Source organism: Plecotus auritus (assembly GCF_963455305.1).
Source record: "Plecotus auritus genome assembly, chromosome: 8".
In the NCBI taxonomy this organism is placed as follows: domain Eukaryota; kingdom Metazoa; phylum Chordata; class Mammalia; order Chiroptera; family Vespertilionidae; genus Plecotus; species Plecotus auritus.
Window position 1 is genome coordinate 156,788,512 of NC_137782.1, and position 20,916 is coordinate 156,809,427.

General features: G+C 44.1%; 1 protein-coding gene across 3 annotated transcripts in view; it reads left to right on the forward strand.

Moving 5' to 3' along the window:
- Nucleotides 1–1,660: 1,660 nt before the first annotated feature.
- The window catches only part of EIF2AK2 (eukaryotic translation initiation factor 2 alpha kinase 2), a 38,281-nt gene continuing 19,025 nt past the window's right edge, over nucleotides 1,661–20,916 (forward strand). For 2 of the 3 annotated variants that reach the window (XM_080685628.1, XM_080685629.1), the window contains exons 1-7: nucleotides 1,799–1,878; nucleotides 8,239–8,373; nucleotides 8,709–8,826; nucleotides 16,557–16,708; nucleotides 18,097–18,223; nucleotides 18,509–18,582; nucleotides 18,750–18,846. In XM_080685628.1, coding sequence (XP_080541754.1) covers nucleotides 8,255–8,373; nucleotides 8,709–8,826; nucleotides 16,557–16,708; nucleotides 18,097–18,223; nucleotides 18,509–18,582; nucleotides 18,750–18,846 — 687 coding nt within the window. In that variant the 5' untranslated portion in view covers nucleotides 1,799–1,878; nucleotides 8,239–8,254. Of the gene's footprint in view, nucleotides 1,879–8,238; nucleotides 8,374–8,708; nucleotides 8,827–16,556; nucleotides 16,709–18,096; nucleotides 18,224–18,508; nucleotides 18,583–18,749; nucleotides 18,847–20,916 lie in introns of all 3 variants that reach the window. The other variant, XM_080685627.1, reaches the window with a different exon arrangement.

A 20,916-nucleotide genomic window follows, 5' to 3' on the forward strand; every position in this document is an offset into this window, starting at 1 on the left:
TTCCCCTAGCTAAGATGTTGATGGGAGACTCCTGATTCTAATTCTAGCTCCCTTGCTTACCCGCTGTGGTTACTTAACTTCGGTCTCAAACCTCAGTTTTCTCATCTGTTAAATGGCCATAGTAATGGCACCCACCTTGCCCTATTGTTGTGGGGTAAGTCCTCAGCATTCTTCAATCGCGTGTCAATGGACAGCTACAATTGTTTCCCAATCGCCAGGCCTTAGTGCAGGGGTGGGCAAACGTTTTGACTCGAGGGCCACAATGGGTTCTTAAACTGGACCGGAGGGCCGGAACAAAAGCATGGATGGAGTGTTTGTGTGAACTAATATAAATTCAAAGTAAACAAAATTACATAAAAGGGTACGGTCTTTTTTTTTTTATTTCAATAGTTTTATTCATTTCAAACATTTTAACAAGAAGAATGTAAACACTAATTATTATAATTTGAAACTTCAAAAAATGGAGGAATCATAGCACAATAACATACCTAATATTGAAGATGGCAAAGGCAAAATAAAATTGCCTAACAAAGGAAAGGTACAAAAGCCTTTCAAATTAAACTTAAATATAATAAAATAATTTAAAACTAAAACAAATAGAAAAGAACAAAATGTGTAAATAGTAAATTAAACATTTTCTTTAGTGCAACTTCCAAATTATGCCCTGGACGTAGATGTAGATGGCAATGTAGACTGGGTTGAAAGGTTTTTGGTCTTTAAAACATCAACTTCAGTGGTAACAGTGTTGTTGGTCTCCTTTTTAGCTAATGCTGATACTGTGCTCTCCAGGGGCGTGTCTCCCTACATCACCACGATAACGTGTCTACGCATTCCCAGGGTGATGTCGGGGGACGCGTCCACGGGCATTACAAGGAGCCTCTGGAAGATTGAGAGGTTGTTCCTTCTACTGAAGGGGCGGATATAAATCTGCCCACTCAGAAGAAGGAGCTGCAGCCCTGTTTCCGGACGTTGCCATGTTAACACTGCTGCTGGTGAAGGAGCGGATGGGAGAGCAAGAGAACCCTCCGCTCTTTCGGCTCCACGGGCCGGAAAGAACAGCCGAACAGGCCGGACCGGGCCCACAGGCCGTAGTTTGCCCACGGCTGCCTTAGTGTCACTCTAGGAGTGTGTCATAGTCCATTAGGTGAGTAGGAGTTCTTATAAATTGAGGATTACTGGTAAGGATAGTGAACTCCCTGAGGTCCCGGGGAGCAGGTGGCTCCCCTAACTGCTGAACTGGCTGGTGCTGGTGCTGGGTACAGCGGCTGGCATGAAGCATCTGTTGAATGAACTGATGGACGGGTGCAAACATAAGATTATACCCCCAGGCCTCTTCCTCTCGTAAATGGCCTTGTAAATGTAATGACGAGACCACAGTGTGGAAAGGGGAAGGAGTGCTTTGGTGTAGGGGCCTGTTCTTGGATTGAATGCAGTCTTTGCCACTTACCAGCCTCAGGACTCTGGGCGAGGCAATTCACTGTTTCTTCTGTAAATGGAGCCGATAATATCCCCCCCCCCCCCCACCCTCACCCTCACCCTCAGCCTCAGCCCACCCTTGGAAGAGGAAAGGAGATGGTCCAACCCTGGGCGCCCTGAGACCTCGGCGAGCTGCCTACCTCCCGCGGATTCTGACCTAGACGGGAGCCGGGTGGGGCCGCCAGGGCCTGGACACGCCCAGGCGCAAAAGTGGCGGGTGAGCGCGGGCCGCTCCGCGGGGCCTTCCACGTGGACTCAAGTCCGAGGCGCGTTTCCCGCGCTCCCGCAGCCACAGATGACCTGTGCGGGAGAGGGCGGGCGGGAGGCGGAGTCGGCGGGAAAACGAAACTGAGAGGAAGCTGCCCAGACGTGGCGGGGCTTCGCGGAGAGCGGCGGCGCCAGGTGAGCAGGGTGGTACGCGCGGGGCGGACGGCGCGGGGGGCGCCCAGGTGCGGCGAAGGGCTCGGAGCGGGAGAGCGGCAGATGCGGGGGGCGCCCAGGCGCGGCGAGCGGCCCCGGAGCGCGGGAGCGGCAGATGCGGGGGGCGCCCAGGTGCGGCGAAGGGCTCAGAGCGCGGGAGGTGCCCAGGCGCGCGCAGCCCGCGTCCCCAGCCCGGGTGGTGAGCAGCCCTGGGCCCTGACCCCTGACCCCGCCTTTCCCGGTGGCCCTGGGCCCTGACCCAGGCCCGCAGCCGGGGTGCGGGACCCCTCCGGGATGCGTGCAGCGTGCTGGGAACGGGAAGGCGTTTTCTCCCGGTGAAGACTTTATTAGAGCAAGTAAGGCATAGCCCAGGCCGGCGGCGGGGGGGGGGGGGGGGGGGGGGTAGAGGTTAGGGGGGCGGGGCATCTAGTGGAAGCAGGTGAGTCTTATGACTTGACAGAGAGATGGGAAATACGAAGGGCTGCAGGGCCCATACAGTGGTTCAGTAATCCCTGGCCCAAAATCTCTGGACAGTTACAATTGTTTCCCAATTGCCAGACCTTAGCCACCCCCAAACTGCATCCCCACCTCCCACCCTATAGCCCCTCTGCCATCTCAGCACTGCATATGGGCCCTGGCCCCCTCCAGGCTGACCACACTGCTGCTGTTGGGCACAGCCGGGCGCCCAGGCCTGCCTCTGGGTCTTTGCACTTCTGTGTCTTCCGGAAAGTTCTCCCCCACCCCCCAATACCTGCCTGGGCCAATGCCTCGCCTTCCTCCCCATTTGTTGAATGCTACTTTGTCAGAGCAGCCTCCCTGAGCAACCTGCGTGTAAAAGGGACCCCACCCTCCCTTTGCTGTTACTCTGCTTCAGTTTTCAGCATAGCCCTCACCACCCTGTGACCTTTTTTGTGGATTTGTCTGTGTTCCTCCACTAGTGAGTCCACCAGAGCAGGGTTTTGTTCGCTGGTATAACCCCAGCACTTACTACTTAATAGGGGCTCATAAACTAGTTGTTTAATGAGTGGTTATTTAAAAGTTGTCTTTTGAATCCCACAATCATGAGATTTCCTATTGCCTGTGATTCCTTTCGTACTAAAAATGCCTTGCCAGGTAGAAGCTAAAAGCTACACACTTCTCTGTCACTGACAAACTTAAAATCTTGAGCAGACTGTGCTCTTTTCTTCAGTTTGCTTATGTGAACCTGGAGATCCCTAACACTCGGCCTGAGGTGTATTCCTTTATTCTTCACATACTCCTTGGAAGCGTGTGGCACGCAACCATTGTGCAGGCCCTGGAGGGGGCTGGCCTGCAGGCGCTCACAGTCTGCCCCAAGACCAGGCACAGCCAAAGCTACTTCTGGGTACGAGGAAGTTGGGCATGTAACACTTGTTAGTGCTCTCTTAGGGAAATGGTAACACAGTATTAAAACAAGATTCATTAAAAATAGTTAAAAAGAAACCTGCTGGGGCTCCCCCTCCCCCCAGCCCCAACTTGTAAGTACTTTTTCAAACATGTCAGTTCAGCATCCTATAAGTTTGTGCATAGATTTCCCTTAAACTCAAACTGGCTTGTCATTCTGGTGACGAGGAATTACTTAGAGTTAAAAGTACTGAGGCTTTAAAGCATTTGTTAGGACTTCGGGTTAAGTAGTTTAAGGACTCTTCCGTACTGCTGTTCTGAGACCTATGACCCCCTCCAATTTGATGTGTGGTCTCATGGTTGTGACTAAACGAAATGACACTTGCGTTCCTGAAAATAATGGTACGTCTGCAGATTCTTATTCTGGAACCTTGGGCCAGGTGTTTGTGGTATTCAGAGATTTCAGCTTTTAGAAGGGTGGTGCAGCATAAACCCTGTCTATTTTGTAATGCTCTCATCAGGATTTGGGGTTAGCACTTACAATACAGCATATTTCTGCAGTCAAATGGTAAATAGGCAACAAAGTGTGGTAAAGACTAAATAGCTCGTGTCAGTTTAGGTCTAGACCAGCCTTGGGCAAACTACGGCCCGCGGGCCAGATCCGGCTGTTCTATCCGGTTCTCTTGCTCTCCCCTCCGCTCCTTTACTTTGAATTTATATTAGTTCACACAAACACTCCATCCATGCTTTTGTTCTGGCCCTCCGGTCCAGTTTAAGAACCCACTGTGGGCCTCGAGTCAAAAAGTTTGCCCACCCCTGGTCTAGACAGAGGGCTACAAATATACCAACAATAACACAAATGAAGACAAAATAAATCTCAGCTTTCATTTCATTTTATTGGGGCGGGGGGCGGTGGGATTGCAGACCAGAAGCACCATCTATTGAGGACCACAGGTGTGGGGGACTCTGCCGGATGCTTTTCATCTGAATTACTCTTCAGAGCAACCGGTGAATCCGGTGTTTCCAGGTGGTGACGCAGAGGTTCAGAGGTGTCTAGCCCAGGTCTCGGTGGATCTGAAGCCCAATTCCACCGCACTGAGCAGTAATGTGAAGGCGTTGCCTGTGCTCAGATCTAGGGACTTCCAGCACCCTGCTTCCAGCCAGCACCGTAGCTCACCCATACCAGTACAGCAGCCTCTACTTGGTCTCCCAACTTGTACTCATGCTCCGCTCCCCTTTCCATACCCAGCCCCCCATACTCTGTTCTCCACATAGCATCAAAGTGGTCATTTAAAACACAAATCCAATCACATCACCCCTCTGCTTAGAACCCTCCCATAGCTTCCCATTACCATCGGAACAACATCCGCAGCCCTGGCCATGGCCTACAAAGGCTGTGTGCCGTGGCGCCGGCCCACCCCTCCGTCCTTTCTTACCCTTATCCCTCGTTCACTGTGCAGCCATTTTCTTTTTTTTTTTTTCTTTTTTTAAAAATATATTTTATTGATTTTTTACAGAGAGGAAGGGAGAGCGACAGAGAGTTAGAAACATCGATGAGAGAGAAACATCGATCAGCTGCCTCCTGCACACCCCCCACTGGGGATGTGCCCGCAACCAAGGCACATGCCCTTGACCAGAATCGAACCTGGGACCCTTGAGTCTGCAGGCCGACGCTCTATCCACTGAGCCAAACCAGTCAGGGCTGTGCAGCCATTTTCTTGGCCTTTTTGTTATCCCTCCAAAGTCTGCTGGTTCCTGCTCAGGGTTTCCTCCCCCATATCTTGGTGTCTTTCTCATCACTCAGACTTGGTTTGACTATTGCCTTTCCTGACGACTGTATCTAAAACCACCTCCCTCATATTTCTTCCCCCACCTACCAACTCACCCTCTATTCCGTACCCCTCGTTAATTTCATCTTCCGGCCATCTAGTCGTCATGATAGCCACTCCTGTTCCTTGTTTCTGCAAGTGGTCATTTTCTTTCTTCCGTCAGTGGAATGCAGGTGGGGACTTGCTCTCTCTTCTTCATGCCTGTGCACTCAGTGTCAGAACAGTGCTTGACATTTGATAAGTGTTTACTGAATGAATGAAGAAAGGATGCCAGAGAGCAGCTGGTGAAGAAAAGGAAGAAGATGAGAAGGTTAAAAGTGAAGTATTTACATTTTTTATGTTTTTATTGATGTTAGAGGGAGAGGGAGAGAAACATCAATGTGAAAAAGAAATATCGGCCAACTGCCTCCTGCATGTCCCCCAGGCATGTGCTTAATACCTGAGAATAGTACACTTAAAAATGGTCAAAAGGGTAAATTTTATGTTATGTGTATTTTACCACAATGGAAAAAAGGTAAGAAAAAATGACAGTGGCTTGCAGGGTAGGGAAGGAATTTCAGTGGCTATGAGGAACTGGATCTGAGGTCCTTGCAGCAGTCCAGGAGTAAGATGGTGGCTTGGACCAGAATAGTGGCTATGCTGTCATCGAGAAGTAGAAGGATTTGTGGGTCAGGACTTCGTTGTGGGTAAGAAAGTAGGGAAAGGAAATGTCAGCGATGCCTCCCAGATTCATGGCTCTCAGACAAAGTGGAGTCATTTTTTGAGACAGGAAATTCCAAACCAGCTTAAGGGAAGATCATAAATGCAGTTTTGGATCTTTTCGTTTAAAATTCTTTCATTCAAGTGGAGATGTTGGCTAGAGAGAGATGAAACTCAGAGAGAGGTTTATAAGTGACAGGTAAATTTTAGAGTTAATGACAAATAGATTATCATGGAAATCATGGACATGAAAGAAATCACCTTGAGGAGAAAGTATAGAGTAAAGAGAATAGAGTCTTTGGACCAGGCGTTGGGGAACGCCAGCCTGTAGAGCCCAGGAAGATCAAGAGGAGTTAGGAAGAAAGTGTGGCCTTCGAAGAAGAAAAATCAAAAGAGCTTTCCAACAAGAAATGAGAGACCAACAAGGTCAGCTTCCTGTCTCTGTGGATTTACCTATTCTGGATGTTTCGTATAAATGAAGTCATACAATAGGTGGCCTTTTGTGTCAAGTATTTTTTATTTATCATGTCTTCAAGGTTTATCCATGTTGTAGCATGTTTCTACACGTCATTTCTTTTTATGGTTGAATAAGTTTCCATGTGTGAATATGCCACATTTTGTGAACCATTCATCAGTTGATAGACATTTGGTTTGTTTCCGCTTTTGGCTATCATGAGCAATGCTACTGTGAACATTCCTATGTAAGTATTTGTTTGAAAACCTGGTTTCAGTTCTTTGGGTATAGGCCTAGGAGTGGAATTGCTTTGGGTATAGGCCTAGGAGTGGGTCTAAGCTTAACTTTTCGAGGAAATAGCAATTCTTTTCCATAGAAGCTGCATGGTTTTGCACTCCCATCAGCAACATAGGAAGGTTCTGATTTCCCTACATCCTCATCAACAGTTTTATTTTCTGTATTATTATTACTGGTATTGTCATTCTGGTGGGTATGAAGTGGTACCCAGTTGTGTTTTGATTTGCATTTCTCCAGTGACCAATGATGTTGAGCATCTTTTTATGAGCTTGTTGGCAATCTATATATCTTCTTTAGAGAAATGTCTGTTGCAGTCCTGTGCTTACTTTTTAATTGGGTTGTCATTTTGTTAAGTTATGAGTTCTTTATATATTCTGGGTACTAGACCCATATCACATATATGATTTATAAATATCCCATTCTGTAGATTGTCTTTTTATTTTTGTCATAGTGTCCTTCGGGACACAATTTTTTTTAATTTTGAGGAGCCTAATTTACCTGGTTTTCTTCCATTGCTTGTGCTTTTGTTATCACCGCAAAGATTCCATTGACAAATCCAAGGTTAGGAAGATTTACCCTTATGTTTTCTTCTAAGAATTTTATGGTTTTGGCTCTTATACTTAGGTTCTACATCCTTTTGATTATTTTCATTATTTAAATCATTGCTACTGAATTAGTTCAGTGTGGCCCATAAACTGGAATCATAACTTACCTAGGTAAATTGCCCTCACATTGATTTCTGCAAATTTCAAAGGGAGGATTTTTGGGATTTCATAGGAGCATCTACACTGAGTGGCCAGATTTTTATGATCTCTGAACGCATAATAATCTGGCCACTCAGTGTATATCCTATATAATAAAAGGCTAATATGCAAATCGTCCCCTCGACCAGGAGTTTGACCAGCAGGTAGGCCGCCAACTGCCCATGTCCCCTCCCCCATCACTTTATATATATAATGCCTCTAAAACAACAACAACAATATATATATATATATATATATATATATATATATATATATTATGATCTCTGAATGCATAGTAATCTGGCCACTCAGAGTGTGTGTGTGTGTGTGTGTGTGTGTGTGTGTGTGTGTATTAGAGGCCCGGTGCATGAATTTGTGCATGGGTGGGGTCCGGCCAGCCTGGCCAGGGGGAGGGATCATGGGTGGTTAGCTGGCCTGCCTGCTGGTTGAACTCCTGGTCGAGGGGACAATTTCCATATTAGCTTTTTATTATATAGGATATACACTGAGTGGCCAGATTATTATGCGTTCAGAGATAATAATTATCTGGCCACTCAGTGTGTTTGTATGTATATATATATGTCACCTCAACCTTTTTATTCTAACATTAAGAATTCTAATTGCACTTCTACAGCCTTTTTACCTTCTCAAGCAGATAGAGAAATTTGCACTTGACACTCAATGGAAGCAGAGAGCAGAGTTAAAGAGACAGGCCCCTTCCTTTTATTGGCCAGTTGAGTTTTGAAAGTAGAAAATTTTGGAGAAATTCACTTGATTTTGCAGTCCCTGAGAGAGAATAAAATATTTTTAAAGAAATTTTTCTCTGGATTTATGTCTGACTGAGATGAGTCATTTATAGTAAATTCTTACCCCATTTTGCTTTCTAAACAGGATTGGGAAAATGCTATTAAATATGTTCTGTGGGTATCACTTCTTTCAAACATTACTTGTATTGTAGGTTACTGGAAGAAAAAATGGCCGATGATCTTTCAGTAGGTTTCTACATAGGAGAACTTAATAAATACTGTCAGAAGAACCGCATAGAGGTTAACTATCGTGAAGTGTCTAAGGAAGGACCTCCACATGACTTAAGGTAAGATGCTATTTAGAAAAAGGATATATACCTATAAAATATAAACTATGGGAATGAAACTCTGGCATAATCTTGAGGTCAATACTTAGAGTAAAGTTGCCACAGACTTCTGTGAGAGAGTCCTCTTGGTATGAAATTGTAACTTTGGAGGACTCTGGAGCTTTCCCATGCTTCAAGGTGATGTGCTCTTATGCATTTTGGAGGTCACTGCTTAAATACTGAACATAAGTCAAAACCTTCAAAGGTAGACATAAGAGGCAGTGGTGGTTGGAATACTTGTCTCTCAATAATGCATGAGTTTAATAATGTTTTGTGAATATTTTCTTTGTAATCAGGTTTACAATTCGAGTTATATTAGGTGGGATAGAATATCCAGAAGCTAAAGGCAAATCAAAGAAGGAAGCAAAAAATGCTGCAGCCAAGTTAACTCTTGAAATACTTAAAGAAAAACGGGTGAGTAATTGCCTTTTTCCCCCTAGTGAAAAGGGACTCACAATATAGTTTATATTTTTCTCTGTGAGAAAATATTGACATTAAAAAAAAATCCATTTGCAAGTTCCCTTACATTCACAAGTTCAGTTCAGCGTTTTCCCTGTCTCCATTTCTGTAGAACCGGAAAGAAAGGTACACCCAGGCCCCAGCTGGTTTGGCTCAGTGGATAGAGCGTTGGCCTGCGGACTGAAGGGCCCTAAGATGGATTCCAGTCAAGTGCACATGCCCAGTTACAGGCTCGATCCCCAGTAGGGGTCATGCAGGAGGCAGCCAATCAATGATTCTCTCTCATATTGATCTTTCTTTCCCTCTCCCTCTCTCTCTCTCTCTCTCTCCCTCCCCCTCTCCCTTCCTATCAGAAATCAATAAAAATATATTTAAAAAAAAAGAAAGAAAGGTACACCTAGGAAATAGTGGTCAAATCTGGATAATACCTGTTTAGAGTGCCTATAGTAGTGACATCCTCTAAAGTTGAACAGATGTGGAATGGAAACAGGAAGAAATGAGCTGACACGTGCTGGTGGGAATCCCTCCACTTAATTGAGGGAATCAGTGGAAAAGGACAAAGAGATGAAGGGGATTGTGTGGAGAGGGATATATGTGGAGGGAAGGTAATGGAGAACCAACATACATATAATTGGCAGCCCTGAAGATGAGAACAGAGTGACCAGTACAGAAAATGCTACCTGAAAAGATTTCAGTAGAAAAAAAAAATTTTAAATACATTTTTAGAGGAAGGGAAAGGGAGAGAGAGATAGAAACATCAATGATGAGAATCATTGATTGGCTGACTCCTGCACTCCCCATACTGGAGACCAAGCTTGCAACCCAGGCATGTGCCCTTGACCGGAATCGAACCTGGGACCCTTCAGTCTGCAGTCCGACACTCTGTCCACTGAGCCAAACCAGCTAGGGCTAGAAAAGATTTCTGAAATAGAGAAATAACTGGGTGAAGATTAAAGTAACAGATATAGGAAAATACAGAACCAAATTAACTCTTGAAATACTTAAAGAAAAACCGGTAATTGCAACTTCAATTATTGTGAGAGTACTGAGTTCTGGTGATGAAGAAAGAATCCTCAAGCATCTAGGCAGAAGAAAGAAATTATGTAAAATGTAAAAATGAAAAAAGAAGTAACATTAAAAACCAGGATATAAGGGAGCAGCGGCTTTAAAATGAGACAAGAAATCATTTATAGGTGGCACAAAAGATGGTCATTCTCAGATACTAAAACTTGGAAAATTTAGCTTTCAAGATACTTTCCTGCAAAATCTTACTTGAAGATGTTTCCTTCTAACCACAATTGAAAAAATAAATTTGGCAAAATCACAAACTCCTAAGTTGTTAATGAGCTAGAAAACCAAGTCAAGAAGTTAGAAAAAGAACAAAAACTTAACTACATTACTTTCCCCAAAAAAAGCAGAAGAAAGAAAATAACAAAGGGCAGAAAATAATGTAAAAGAAAATAAAGAAGATCAATAAAACCCAAAGTCAGTTGTTTAAACAAGATTAGTAAAGTAGCAAAACTTTAGGCACAATTTTGTTAGATTAGGACTAAAAGAAGGTGCCGATAGCAATGGAGGGATTGATGCTGTTATATTCACCTTTTCCATTAATTTATCATCAAGGGTATAACTTTAGTTCAATATTTGTTATTTAGTTTTTTGAGGGTACAGTAAGCTAGAAAGTGTTATAGTATTTTGCATGGAAAAACAGAAAATTGACTCTTGTTTTTCCTTACCCTATACTAGAGGCCCGGTGCATGAATTCGTGCACTGGTGGGGTCCAGCCGGCCCGCCGTGATGGGGGCCATTAGCGGTAGGCCGGCTGGGGTGAGGGGCCATGGGCAGGGCAGGCCAGGGTGAGGGGCTGTAGGCATTTTGGTCATTCCTCTGTTTGGTCAATTTGCATATTAGCCTTTTATTATAGAAGTGTAATATGTAAATCAACCAAACAGTGGAATGACCGGTCGCAATGATGTGCACTGACCACTAGAGGGCAGACGCTCAACGCAGGAGCTGCCCCCTGGTGGTCAGTGCGCTCCCACAGGGGAGCCTCTGCCGCAGTGCTAAGGATGTCCTACTGACAGCTTAGGCCTGGGCCTAAGCCGTCAGTTGGACATCCCCCAAGGGTTCCCGGACTGCGAGAGGGCACAGGCCGGGCTGAGGGACTCCTCCTTCCCCCCCTGGGTTCATGAATTTCGTGCACCGGGCCTCTAGTGAAACTATAAAAGGAAAATGGCGTGATTCTTTTTCTATTGTTAAAATGTATTCTTGTGGGAATTTTCTGGTAGAGGAAGGTACATGTTCTACTTTAACTCAAAGTAATAGAGTAGTAGGGAAGTATGTAAAATCTAAGTTGTTTATTAAATGGCATATTTATAGTTTTACTAGAGGCCCGGTGCACGAAATTCGTGCACGGGGGGGGGTGGTGTCCCTCAGCCCAGCCTGCACCCTCTCCAATCTGGGACCCCTCGAGGGATGTCCGACTGCCCGTTTAGGCCCGATCCCGGTAGGATCGGGCCTAAACGGGCAGTTGGACATCCCTCTCACAATCCAGGATTGCTGGCTCCCAACTGCTCACCTGGCTGCCTTCCTGATTGCCCCTAACTGCTTCTGCCTGCCAGCCTGATCACCCCCTAACCCACTCCCCTGCCAGCCTGATTGATGCCTAACTACTCCCCTGCAACCCTGTTTGCCCCTAACTGCCCTCCCCTGCAGGCCTGGTCACCCCTAACTGCCCTACCCTGCAGGCCTGGTCCCCCCCAACTGCTCTCCCCTGCAGGCCTGGGTCCCCCCCAACTGCTCTCCCCTGCAGGCCTGGTCACCCTGAACTGCCCTCCCCTGCAGGCCTGGTCCCCCCCAACTGCTCTCCCCTGCAGGCCTGGGTCCCTCCCAACTGCCTTTCCCTGCAGCCTGATCGCCCCCAACTTCCCTCCTCTGCCAGCTTGGTCACCCCTAACTGCCCTCTCCTGCAGGCTTGATCACCCCCAACTGCCCTCCCTTGCAGGCCTGGTCCCTCCCAACTGCCCTCCCCTGCTGGCCATCTTGTGGCGGCCATCTTGTGTCCACATGGGGGCAGGATCTTGATCACATGGGTGCAGCCATCTTGTGTGTTGGAGTGATGGTCAATCTGCATATTACTCTTTTATTAGATAGGATAGAGGCCTGGTGCACGGGTGGGGGCCAGCTGGTTTGCCCTGAAGGGTGTCCTGGATCAGGGTGGGGGTTCCCTTGGGGTGTGGTGTGGCCTGGGCGAGGGGCCTGTGGTGGTTTGCAGGCCGGCCACGCCCCCTGGTGACCCAAGCAGAGGCCCTGGTATCTGGGGTTTATTTATCTTCTACAATTGAAACTTTGTAGCCTGGAGCGGAGCCAAGCCTTCTGCTTGCTCCATGGCGGCAGCCTTTTTTTTTTTTTTTGATTTATGTATCTTCTATAATTGAAACTTTGTAGCCTTAAGCAAGGCCTGGGCCAGCCAGGGTGTGCGGAAAGCTTGGCTTCCTCCATCACCGGGGGCAACCCTAGCCTCCTGCTTTTTCCAGCTCCGTGGCTGCCGCCATTTCTCTTTGGATTTATTTATCTTCTATAATTGAAACTTTGTAGCCTTGAGTGGAGGCCTAGGCCGGCAAGGGCAGGCAGAAAGCTTGGCTTCCTCCATTGCTGGGGAAACCCAAGCCTCCCTCCTGCTCTCTGTGGCCGTAGCCATCTTGGTTGGGTTTATTTGCATATTCACTCCTGATTGGCTTGTGGGTGTAGCGGAGTGATGGTTAATTTGCATATTACTCTTTTATTATATAGGATTAGAAAAATAAAATACAGAGTCCTGGCTGTTAGTGGTTAGCATGTCAGCCGAGCACCACAGGGTCTAGGGCAGTGGTTCTCAACCTTCCTAATGCCACGACCCTTCAATACAGTTCCTCATGTTGTGGTGACCCCCAACCATAAAATTATTTTTGTTGCTACTTCATAACTGTAATTTTGTTACTGTTATGAACCGTAATGTAAATATCTGATATGCAGGATGTATTTTCTTTTTTTTTTTTAAATATATTTTATTGATTTTTTACAGAGAAGAAGGGAGAGGGATAGAGAGTCAGAAACATCGATGAGACAGAAACATCGATCAGCTGCCTCCTACACACCCCCCACTGGGGATGTGCCCGCAGCCAAGGTACATGTCCTTGACCGGAATCGAACCTGGGACCTTTCAGTCCGCAGGCTGAGGCTCTATCCACTGAGCCAAACCGGTTTTGGCACAGGATGTATTTTCATTGTTACAAATTGAACATAATTAAAGCATAGTGATTAATCACAAAAACAATATGTAATTATATATTGTGAAATATTTATTTCTAATTACAAATAAATGAAATTTTGTCTTGAAGCATGGTGTAGCATGGGTAACAGTCTTTTTTTTTTTCTCTGCCCATTTTTATTTATTTATTTTTTTCTTTAAAATTTTTTTTTAATTGTTTGAAGTATTACAAATAGTAGTACATATGTCTCTTTTTTTCCCCCCATTGACCTCCCCCCACCCTCCCCTTCCCCCAGGTACATGTCTTTACCTGCCCCCCCCCCAGTGTCTTTTATCCATTGGTTATGCTTATATGCATGCATACAAGTCCTTCAGTTGATCTCTTACAGCCGCCCCCACCCCCAAACCTCCTCTGCCTTCCCGCTGTAGTTTGACAGTCTGTTCAATGCTTCTTTGCTTCTGTATCCATTTATTTCCCCTTTTCTTTCGTTTAAAAAATCTTGCCTCTGCAGACTAGAACAGTCTTAATATAACAACAGTAAACTACATTGCTACATTTTGCGACCGTATGCGTAAAAAGCCAATGTCAGTGCGAAGGTTGAGATTGCTTCTTTCTCACCAGATCAGAAATTCTTGGGGCGGTCTTTGCAAGAGCACAGAAAAGATCATCCTCCATAACAAGTCTGCTTCTGTATTTAGACTTGATAACCAACAAGCTGGAAAACCCTGTTTCACAAAGATATGTTGTTGGAAATGGAAGAAGGCGGTGCAACACAGTCTCAGACAGAACAGGATATGACTGCAAACACTTGATCCAGAATTTTGTAACTGGCATTGTAGAGAAATCAGTTCTCGCTGCATCGCTGTTAATAAGTTCAATGAACTCCTCTTGTGCTTTCTCAGGAACATCTTCAACTTTGACTGTGAATGGGCTTCTGGCAAGTGCAAATGGGGTGTCAGGTAGATTTGGAAAGTACGATGAAATTTCGTCTGCAAGCATGTGCAAGTGTTCTTTCACAGAAATTACCATCGTAATCCTTTTGTCTGGTTCAGTGGTTGGCAAACTGTGGCTTGCGAGCCGCGGTTTGCCGCTCTGTTGACTAATGAGTTTGCCAACCACTGGTCTGGTTCAATGTCATGTTCCTCAAAGAAAGCAGATAAGGTAGGCAACATGTAAATTTTATTTTCATCCAATTTTTTTTTGCCAAAGCTGAAGTTTCATTTGTAATGATTGGATCTTTTCAGACAAATCGAGGCATGTTGCATTTGGTCCTTGCAGTGATAAATTTAACTCATTCAAGATGGCAAAGATGTCAACCAAGTAAGCTATTTTCTGCAGTTCACTTTTATCGTTGAAAAGTGCTTCGAACTGTGGTCTTGCTTTCTGATTAAAAAACCTTTTGAGTGCATCACGAAGCCCAAAAACACATTTTAAAACTTTTCCTCTCAACAACCATCTCACTTCAGTGTGAAATAGCAGAGCATTGTTTGGCGCATCCAACTCGTTGCACAGTTGTGAAAACAGTTGACTGTTTAAAGTGCTCGCCTTTACGAAATTGTCAGAACTTATGACGCTTTTCATTACTTCTTGTAACTCTTGTGGCAGCGTCTTCATTGCTAATATTTGCCGATGAATCATACAGTGAGTTCCGATGACTTTTGGTGACTCATTCAGTACCAAACGTTGAAATCCAGATCGACATCCTAGCATAGCTGGAGCACCATCTGTGCAAACACCACAAACCTTTTCCCAAGAGATCTTATGCTCTTTCAGAAATGAACCAACTGTGTCAAATACATCACGTGCAGCAGTTGTCGTTTCAAGAGGTTTGCAGAAAAGAAACTCATCTTTAAAGTCGCCATCATTAATATACCTCACGTAAACCAGTAACTGTGAACAGTTTGCAACGTCTGTAGATTCATCAAGCTGGATACTAAATATTGGAAGTGGAGCAGATTTAATTTCCTGGATTACCTGATCAAGAATATCAGCAGACATCTCATCTATTCTTCTGCGGACATTGTTGTTAGATAAGGAAATTGCACTCAATTTCATAACAAATTCGTCTCCGATCATAACTTGAACAATGTCTTTGGCTGCTGGCAACAGTAAATCCTCAGCAATAGTGTGAGGTTTCATAGCTCTGGCGATTCTGAGTGCCACCAAATATGAAGCTTCAATGGCTGCTACGTTTTGTTTGTGGTACTTGCCACCAGTGTCAAGTCTGGCTTTCTTGAGTCCATCAGCTTTGCTTCTAAAATAGTTGGTATCCTTGCCGGCAAAGCTCGGATGCTTGCTATCAAAATGGCATTTTAGTTTGTTCGGCTTCATAGATTCGGCTGATAGAACTTCACAACAAATAACACATTGCGGTTTCTCAATTCCTCCTGTAATTATTGAGGTAAAACCATACTGTAAAAAATCCTCATTGTATTTTTTTTTCTTAACGTTCTTCTCTACACAATCCGTTGTCATGGGATGGTTTGCTAATGAAAATAATATATAACAATAGCTTTAATACAAAAGATGATACATGGCTTAGTTCAGTCAATACAGTTCCCATTGTAAAATGGGAATTAAAGTTTCCTATGATTTACCATTCTCTGTGTTGTTTTTTTTACATACCTGTTGCTATCACAAGGGGGCAGTATTCACATCAACCACAGCTGAATATAAAAAGACCAGTCAGCATCCAGATTAAGTTCCCATGGTACAGATAATTTTTTTTTTGCAGTAGTTGATGATTTTACAGTACATGATTTTACATTTACCCAGTAATTATAATTCATGAAGTGTCGTTTTACCTCCAATACTGTTGCTTTCAACACAGCAGCTGCTTTCTACACAGTAGCTGCTCTCTACACAGTAGCTGCTCTCTACACATCTGTGACTGGTCCACATAAGTACATTATGGTGCCAACCCTGTCACATACACCTGTATTTGTACGGGGTGTATGTGATGGGGTTGGTGCAATGATGCTGGGTACTCGTATGTGGGCGTATCTGCATGTGGGCGGACTCGTCTGTAGACGGATAGAGGAGCAGTGCTCGGTTCCTAAGACCATTGGAAATAAGCGTTTTTCCGATGGTCTTAGGCGACCCCTGTGAAAGGGTCGTTCGACCCCCAAAGGGGTCGCGACCCACAGGTTGAGAACCGCTGGTCTAGGGTTTGATTCCAGGTCAAGGGCACATACCTGGGATTCGGGTTTGGGGAGGCGTGCAGGAGGCAACCCAGTGAATGTGCCTGTCTCATAAGGATGTTTTTCTTTCTCTCTTTCTCTCTTTCTCCCCCGTCCCAATGCCCTCCCTTCCACTCACTCTGAAAAGCAATGGAAAAAATGCCTTCGGGAGAGGATTAACAACAACAAAAAAGAAAATACAGACTTAAATCTTTGTTGTCATCTGCATTAAACAAGATTTTCTTATTCTTTGCAGGAAACTAGGTCTGTATCGCTATCGACCACAGATACTTCAGATGATTTATCCAGTGAGAATTTCATAGGTCTTCTGGATAGATTTGCCCAAAAGGAAAGACTCTCTGTAAATTATGAACAAAGAAGGGAACTGAGCGCAAGTGGACCCGGAAGGTGAGATGTAGTCGGGTTTTTCCTTCTGTTTCATTGTATCTAAGCAATAGAATGAGCTTATTTCCATGTCTAATTTTCTAGAAATGTTTGCCCTTTTTGTACATTTTGCATGGAAGGTTTTATAGGACTTATAAGCAATTGGACAGCTTTGTAATTAAAATATTAAAATACTTCAATGCTGAAAGGTTGGAACCCATATAGCATAATTGATCAAATCTGGGTAATCCTTTATTTCTGAGGCCTATCTGGATGGTTTAATCTGCAGGCCCTCAAGAGTGTCCTGCCTGAAGGATGCAGAGATCTTTCTAGCCCTGAGGTCATAGTGGGAGTGGCTGCGTGAGGATGGCCCTGCCACATGATTAGAGAGCTGTCTGTCCAAGTACTCATCTTTCATATTTGTTTAAATGGTGCCCCTCTGAAGATAGATACCATGTATTAGGAGGAATAGTATTTCGTCCTAGACTATGAGGAGACCAGGACTTGCGGAATATGATGAGGAGGACAGATTAAGAGTTTCAGTTACTAAAAATGTCACCAGTGAGCTAAGATTTAAATGAGGATAAAGAATGGACTGGGCCCTAGCTGGTTGGCTTAGTGGATAGAGCGTCAGCCTGAGGGCTGAAGGGTCCCAGGTAAGAATCCGGTCAAGGTCACGTGCCTGGGTTGCAGGCTCGATCCCCAGTAGGGGGTGTGCAGGAGGCAACTGATCAATGATTCTCTTTCATCATTGGTGTTTCTATCTCTCTCTCCCTCTCTGAAATCAATAAAAATATATTTTAAAAAGTAATAATTCTTATATAATTGTCCAAGTATCCTGGCCTAACCACAAATGTCCTTACATTCATATGAGGAGGAGTGGACTTCAGCCCTGGGGGTTTTGCACTATGGGGATTTTTCTTAGGATTTTGTGCAGACAGTGGGGGCAGGAAATGCTGAGGTTAGAGCAGAATCCTTGCTTTGTTCATCCCCTACAAAACAGCATAACCTCATTGTTTCTCCTGTAGAAGCCCCATTTTCTTCACTGGCTTTTTCTTCCCTATTTGAACATCTCTAAAAAATTCACCAGTCATCTCTTTTCCATTTCTTCCTTCATATGTTTTGACTTGTAGGGAATTTTTAAAAAACACCACTTAGTGCTTTTATGCCAGATCTTTGAATGAAGCAACAGAAAGTTAGAAGTTGCCTGGAAAATACAAGCTGAGATGTCAGCCAATCCTGGTTATTCTGACAAATTGGTCAGCTTATTGAAGATTTAAATTACACAAAGACATGAAATACAAAGCTACCTTTAAGGCCTTTATTGATGTGTGTGTGTGTGTTTTCAAATCGTAAGTTAGATTTACTATTTTTTGGTATTTCGGTAAATAATGTCCATTTATTTTTCCTAGGTTTTTTTGTAAATGCAAAATTGGACAGAAAGAATATGCTGGTGCTGTAGGTTCTACTAAACAGAAGGCTAAACATTTGGCTGCTAAACTTGCATATGAACAGATCATATTAGAAAAAAGGTCAACGGTACGAACTGCCTTTGGATGTATTTCTTGTACTTTATAATTTTCTCTGGAATTGCTTTGAGGTTTGACTGTGCTTGCATGATGTCAAGACAGCCAATCACATAGCAAAAAGATTCCTCGATTCTGTGTCCCACCTGTGTCCCATGTATTAATCTCATAATTGTTTGTGACTGTGAATTTGATAAATGTGGAGAAATAGATGTGGCAGTTAGCACACGGAGACTGAGCCACTGTGGAGAAGAATTTAGTTATAGTTACACCCTCTGAGGGGCTCTCTTTCTTGCAGAAAGGTGATTCAGGATCCTTTGACTCTCCCCTGGCTGGGTCCAGTGACTGTGGGATCAGCTTCTTGATGGCACCGTAAGTGTGTACAGGCAACTGTGATATTTAAGAAATTCAAATTGCTGCCTGAAAGAGCACGTTTTTATGAAAATGTTTATTGTTTAAGAAGAATTTAGGGAAATAAGTTACTTACCAACAAAAATAGGCAAAATTCATAAACTAATAGTTCCTCCCTTTTCTTCCAGCAATTCTGAATCACCCTCTGAAAGTGGCTTTTCAGGAAATGGATTTGAGGAAAACGATGACAGTGACAGTTTTACCAATTCTCTTTCATCTTCTGTGGTATAGTATTCATCTCCAAACTTCCTAGTCAGTCTGAATCCCCTTTGTGCTTCCTCATTTAAAAGTGACCTTCAACCCAGTTTTTCTATTTTTATCTCCTGTGCTCTCACTAACTAATAATATTTGGGGTTTCTGACTCTCTTCTTTCTTTTTGAACCCACATCCCTCACATGTAGAATTCTCCCACTTGTCACACCCATTTTTCTCTCCCTGCTAGCCTTCATATTTTTAAATATTCCTGTGATCTTGCTTTTTATCTCATACCAACTGAACAGTAATTAAAAGATTCATTCATATAGCTCTGCTTCTGTTTTTAAAAAATCAGAACTAAACTTAAATAAAAATGAAACAAATAAGATAAATTTTGTGGTGATGATTAGTGTTACAAAAGTTATCCTCTTTATAAGGAACTACAAATCAATAAGAAAAAGACAACTCGGTAGAAAAATGTGCAAACCATCTGCACAGAAAATTCAGAGAAGAGATACCCAGATGGTCAAATAACATGTGAAATGATATATACAATTCAAAAGAACAGTTAGATGCTATTTTACCAAACCCATCAGGTTGGTAAAATTTGAGTCTGACAATACTAAGTGTTGACACAACTATGTTCCAGTTATCCTATATAATAAAACCCTAATATGCAAATCGACTGAACAGCAGAACGTCTGGTCGCTATGGCATGCATTGGCCACTAGGGGGCAGACGCTCAACGCAGAAGCTGCCCCCTGGTGGTCAGTGTGCTCCCATAGGGGGAGCACCGCTCAGCCAGAAGCCGGGCTCGGCTGGTGAGCACATCTGAGGAGTGGGCCTAAGCCAGTGGTCAGACATCCCCCGAGGGGTCCCGGACTGCGAGGGGGTGCAGGCTGGGCTGAGGGACCCCTTCCAGTGCACGAATGTTGTGCACCGGGCCTCTAGTAGCTATTATATGCTGCTGGTGCAAGTAGAAATCAGTACAACCATTTTGGAGAACAATTTGACAACATGTAGTAAAATTGAGGGTGTACATGCTATAATGCCAAGGAGTTTCCTTCCTGGGGATATTTCCTAGAGAAACACATGCATGTGTGCACATAAGAATGTTCTGTGCAACATTGGTTGTAATAGGAAGAAATTAGAAAAAAAAATATTGCTCATGAACAGAATGGCTAAACTACTCTGTAGTGTAGTCATCGTGCGATACTGAGGCTGGCAGGTGATATGAGCACAAGAAATCTTAGTCTGATGCTCCCCACTCGGTATCATTATGTATTTAAGTTGGGAAAAAAAATCCACAATATCTACCAGAATAATAGTGAATATGAATGAAAATAGCTATGACATTAATTTTTGAGAGATATATTGAAGACTCCTCTTTTTTGCTAAATATTAAAATTAATTTGTACTGAAAATGAAACATCAGCATTGCAGTTTTTAACTAGTGATCCGATCAGAAACCCTTGGGGAACTATTTTAAACTAGATCCCTGGGCTCCATCTGTGTCGTGATTAGCACTGTGACTGATGGGATGCACGCCTTCTTGCTGAGCTCTGCTGGCCAGAGGATCAGCAGGGAAGCCATATTCTGTACCTGGAGAATCAGTGCTGCTTCAGAACATGCCCTACAATGGCCATATCTGTCTGGCTGCTACAATAGATGAGAACATGGATATAAGCAAGTGAACTGGGTAGCAGGGTTCGGTAAGAGCACAAAAACTGATGAGCTTACGGACAGACTACTGTGGGTACAGACCAGCTAGGAGTACAGGATGAGGTAAAGCAAGAGAAAGCAACAGAGCCCTGGCCAGATGGCTCCGTTGGTTGTATTGTCGTCCCATACACCAAAAGGTGGAGGGTTTGATTCCTGGTCAGGGCACATACCTAGGTTGTGGGTTTGATCTCCAGTTGGAGCACAACCAATCAATGTTTCTCTCACTGATGTTTCTCTCAGTCTCTCTCTCTCTTTCTCTCTTTCTCTCTCTGTCTCTGTCTCTTTCTCTTCCTTCCTCTCTCTTTAGAAAACAAACCAACCAAACAAAAAAACATATCCTCGGGTGAGAATTAAAAAACAAAAAAGGATAAAAGCAAT